At 41.3% G+C, this 5,209-nt stretch overlaps 1 protein-coding gene across 2 annotated transcripts in view; it reads left to right on the top strand.

Annotated features, from left to right (window-relative positions):
- Nucleotides 1-5,209, top strand: part of adam11 (ADAM metallopeptidase domain 11) — a 36,335-nt gene that overhangs the window by 15,787 nt on the left and 15,339 nt on the right. For both annotated transcript variants that reach the window (XM_008292217.1, XM_008292216.1), the window contains exons 5-8: nt 599-681; nt 1,090-1,147; nt 3,875-3,938; nt 4,515-4,654. In XM_008292217.1, coding sequence (XP_008290439.1) covers nt 599-681; nt 1,090-1,147; nt 3,875-3,938; nt 4,515-4,654 — 345 coding nt within the window. The remainder of the gene's footprint in view (nt 1-598; nt 682-1,089; nt 1,148-3,874; nt 3,939-4,514; nt 4,655-5,209) is intronic.

Raw genomic sequence — 5,209 nt, 5'->3', positions numbered from 1 at the left:
GTGCGTTCTGCTGAGTTGGTATTCCTGAATGATTCCTGATACAGTCCACCTCCTCACTATCAAATTCCACACTGTAACCTTGAGGTGGGTTATTTCCTGAATCCGATGGTTTTTGATTGATTTCATGATTAAATGAGAATAAGGAGTTTTTATGCTGACGATAATGTGTTCAGGTCATGCACAAAACTTTTATGTGAGAAGCTGCCGTCTAAATGAAAAACCTGAATTCACTTCTTTGTCTTCACTTACACTGACTTTTTACTGAATCTGGACTCAGTTCTGTTTGCTGCTTCTCGTCCTTGGTGCCCTTTAAATGCACTCAGATAAACACACAGAGCTTTTCCATGCTGAAAGTCACCTGCGGGTGTTGGCTTCCTCAGACTCTGAGTCACCGATCCCCTTCAACCAACCCACCCAGCCAACTGCCGGCTCCAGGCTGATGGAAAGTACCGGCCCTTTGTGTATTTAGGGTTCAGGGGATCGGTGGCAGCGAGGGTTTAGCAGACAGTGTTGGTTTCATTTTCTGAAATGTGACATGAACACGTTACTGGATGATGGAGGCTTTGGTGTCCGACTGTAATCTGTTATTTGGTTTCAGGGAGGCGAGCACTGCTACTATCACGGGCGAGTGCGGGGGCTGCCGGGCTCCTGGGTCGCCGTGTCCACCTGCCACGGTCTGCAGTGAGTCCAACGCTTTACTGTTTGGTGTCACTTCATCTGAAAGTCAGGGACCCAAGATTTTTTTTTTTATGCCACATAAACGTCCAGATTTAATAAAGACAGTTTTATGAATCACCTCATTTTTAGTATGTTTACAAATTAAAATTATTCTCACGGAAACAAATAAAAGCTAATTATGCGATTAATTGTACTGTGCAGCCACAAATGAAGCATTTGTCACTTAACTAACAAAGCAAGCAGCAAGTTGACTTAAATTCGAGCAAACCTTTTAAACTTGCACATTTCTGTTGCTAACGAGGACAACTGTGCACATCCTCAGCTCATCACACAGTATGTTGGTAGTTTAGGTTTGCAGCAAATGTCACATGTGAGTGGGTGCAATGAAGTGAACTTGTATTTTTTTTTCAGGGGGATGTTTTCTGATGGGAACTTCTCTTACGGGATTGAGCCTGTTAGCGGTGGACAGGTGAGTGAGGAGTTCAGTGAACCTGCAGGTAGAGATGAAAGGCATGAAATGACAGAATTTGTTACAGGCAGAAACTGTAAACTGGCAACTTTTCGAGGATCCTTGAACTTCATCTGTAACGTGTTGTTCCATTGAGAAAATTAAGCAAATCTGACCTTACAATCATGATATTTAATCGAAATTGCCTGTCTTATTTTGAAATTTGCTAAAAAACATTTTCTGTAAACAACCAAAAACAGAAAAGCCATTAGTGACCAACAGAATTCAGAAGTGAAATTGCTTTTTGGCTGAACTGTGCACACTGATTACAGTTTTTTTTTTTTAAATTTATTTTATTTTATTTTAGTGTTTGTGAGATAAACACACAGAGGAATTAAAAGTTAGTTTTTTATGATTGATGAAAGTCATGTTACCTTTGCAAAATCAGCAAAGTGACAACATTTAAGCTGCGTTTTCACAGAGCAGATAGAAGACAAGTATGGAAACAAATTAAAAATTGAATTAGTAAAACATTTACAGCAAATAGAGCCCCCATTTTCCCATGCGACACTAGTGAGGACTAAGCGGTGTATAGATAATGGATGGATGGATGGATGGATGGATGGATGGATGGAAGAGCCCCCATTTTCCCCTGCGACCCTAGTGAGGATTAAGTGATGGATGGGTGGATGGATGGGTGGATGGATGGATGGGTGGATGGATGGAAGAGCCCCCATTCCCCCCCCCCAGTATCCGTAACATTTGTAGGTATTTGGAAAGATGTCGTACATGTTGATTCCAGGTTATTTAAGGTTTGTGCCAAAAAAGTAATCATAGAAATTAAACTTTCATTGTTTCTGTGTTATGGCATTATAACTGTATCATAGTGCACAGAAGACATGTTTGAGCTCTTTATACCTTTAGTCATGCTTGTGCTGTTTCCATAGAGGTGCAGGACTTTATATTGAGGTGTAAAATGAGCCCACAGTGGGTTAGAAATGCCCAGAAACTGCTTGGGGTTCAAAAGGTTCACCAGTTGGATTAGTAGTGACACACTGGCACTTTATAACTCAGCAAAAAATCTCTGGGTTCTTCACCAAGTCTGACTTTCTCTGTGTGTCTCCACTCTCTGTGAATTACCGTCAGTGCAGACACTTTATCTCTGAGCTGCTGTATGGAAGGTATTGAGTTGATACACAATCCAGCATCTCCTGCTTCGCTTCCAAAGGGAAACATCCTCCGGCAGAGTCAGAGGAAGAGAAGGTAGAAATAATTGACAAAAACAAAAAGTTTAGGAAATATTCAGATTTGATTTTCAATAAAAAAAAAAGAAACAGACGTGTAACAGAGCGAAGGGGAAAGTGTTGAGAGTGGAGGAGGCTGAGCTTTTTTTTTTTTTTTTTCCATTAAGGTCTACAGCAATCGAAGTACAGCTCAATTACATAGACTGGAGAGATGGATCAATAGCCTCTCAGCTCATCTTCAAACTCCCGCACTCTGTTTCTCTCTCCACGGCTCTCTATCTCAGATGGGTCATTTTCATAAAGTATTCATCCCCAGCTCAAGTGTACCACCGTGTCCAGTAGTGTTACTGCCATTATGACAGCCCTGTGATTGATTAATTATGCATCAGAGCACTTTCCTCCCGCTGAACTGTCTCTGCCTCAGAGGACGGCGCTTTCTTCACACACCAGAGCTCTTAAGTTCAGGACGAGACAAAGTTGTTCCGAGTTTTGTAGGTTGTCAAAACATGTTTTCTTTAGTTTGTCACAGTTGTCGAGCTGCATTTGGTATTATTAAATCATTTAAAACCCAGTTTGTTCACATATTCAGTTCTGTGATTTCACTTCTGTTGGACAAAATCTGATGAATGTGAGATTTCCTTTGGACCTCAGTCTGACTTTGGCTTTTTTTTTTGGCTTGAGGGGAAGTTTTATGGCGATCTAACTTTTTTTTTCTCAACTCCAAAATGATCCATCCATCCATCCATCCATCTATCCATCCATCCATCCATCCATGGACAGATGGATAAAAGTGACAACAGGAGCACAGATATCAGGAAACAGTTCTCCATCCTTATTTACACTTTCAAATAGTCATTTTTTTATCAAAACAGGGTAATATGTTTTGGTAGATTTGTTGTTATTTTACTATTTGTGTTTGAAAATCTTGTTTAGCAAACTAACTAACTTTGCTTCTGTAGACAATGCAAAAATATAGAATTTTGGAACTGTGACATTATTCGTTTTATGCTGCAGTCTGACTGTAGGTTTGTTTTTTTGCCTTGAAGTGAGGTTTTACTTCTGGAAATGTCCTTCCTGTTTGAGCAGACATGCATAATGAATCTTTTTTTAGTGCTCGTCTAGCGTCACAAGTAAACCAGACCACTGTCCTGACATCCTTTTTTTATGTGAAACAAGATAAATGAATTATAAGAAGTCATAAAAGACAGTAATGTCTTGGACAACTGGTTTAATCTTTTAATAATTTGTTGTGTTTTCCAAGTGTATCATGTGTCTTTAAGTGCATTTTTAGTCTGTAAACCATAACTGAAGATGTGGGCTAACAAATACCACAAATACCAGGTACAAAGCAGCAGAACATTTAAAAAAATAAAGTGCAGTACTTGGGCTACTGTGTTTAGTTACCTTCTTCACTGCATTTTTGCTTTTTAGCTGCAGAAAAAAACCCCACAAGCATTCATCTTCTTCCTCTGACTTCCTTTCTTTCTTTTTTGTCATCCTTCAGGGACAGAACGACCACATTGTGTATCGAATGCCCGACATTGGCCTCTTCCCACCTCCTTGTCCAGGTAGAGAAACTCCTCACGGGTTTGATCATAAATACATTTTGTCTCATTGCCCTCTAATTTATATGCACGTCACCCAGTTGGAAATTGAATCTGTGACAAAACGGATTTACAAGTTTGTAGTTTAAAAATAGATTTAGATGAAGCCCGACGGGATGCAGCTTGTTACTGAAGATCAAAGTCTTCGTGCCATCACTTGTTCGGAGACGGCATGTTCAGCCTTGTCCTTGACATCGATCTGAAACAATCAGATGTTCTGTTATTTGGTTTCTGCACGTACAGCGTCTTCCTCAGGTTGTCAATCCGTCCTCCTTGTCCTTGTTAAGCATCTCATTTAGCTGCCCCTCTCCTCTTCCTGCCCGGTTTGTCCCTTTTACTTTCCTGCCTCTCCGGATTCAAATGTTACCCGGTTCCTTCCTCCCTCCCTGCCTCCTCACTCCACCTCTCCCCATTCATCCTGTTTCCTCTCTCCTCCGCTGCTGATATCGATCTCTCCTACAGACTAAAATACACAGTTACATCCATCCCTGGAATGATGACTCGCCACTTTCCTCCCTCACTTTCTGTTTCTTCGTGCAGGATGCTTCGTGAACGGCACAGAGCCTGAGGGGCAGACGGACGTCCACGGCGAAGGAGACGACGAGCTGAGAGATGGAGACGACTGGTCTGAGGCGGAGAAGCCGGTTTTTACACAAGGCCTGAGACGCTCCAAAAGACAAGTCAGTTTTCATGCAGGCTGCACGAGCGTCTTTCTCTGCTGACAGATGGTCTGCCAGAAACATATCGCAAACACTGCAGCGAGTGACACCATGAGGGGAAACATTAGAGATGAGATATGCAAACACAATTAATATTTAACAAAGAAGTCTGTGAGATGATGCCAAATTTCCACACACATGCTGATAGCTAGTGTCGGCTTTCCTGCTAATAAAAAATCGAGAGGAGAAGCGTCATATTTGTGAAGGAAGCTTATGAAATCTAAGAACGGATTGAGTTTTGGTTAGATTTTTTATGGGAAAACCTGCGTCACAAACACAGGACGTGAAGTTTGAAGAGATGAAGGTTTTGTGAAAATCCTCTGCTTCATTTATTTTGACATTTCATGGCATGGCTGTAGGGATGGTGGCCAGTCAGTCAGTCAGTCCACTGCTTTGAATGAGACATCAGCAGTGTATTAACAGAAATTTGGTGCACACATCCGTCTACCCCTTCAGGATGAGATGTTCTAACGTTTCAGTTTTTGCTTTTTATCACCAAACACCAAAGCCTCAGCT

This window comes from Stegastes partitus, unplaced genomic scaffold, assembly GCF_000690725.1.
Source record: "Stegastes partitus isolate 25-593 unplaced genomic scaffold, Stegastes_partitus-1.0.2 Scaffold795, whole genome shotgun sequence".
Classification (NCBI taxonomy): domain Eukaryota; kingdom Metazoa; phylum Chordata; class Actinopteri; family Pomacentridae; genus Stegastes; species Stegastes partitus.
Note: the sequence above shows the minus strand (reverse complement) of the source record. Positions and strands in the feature narration are given on the sequence as shown.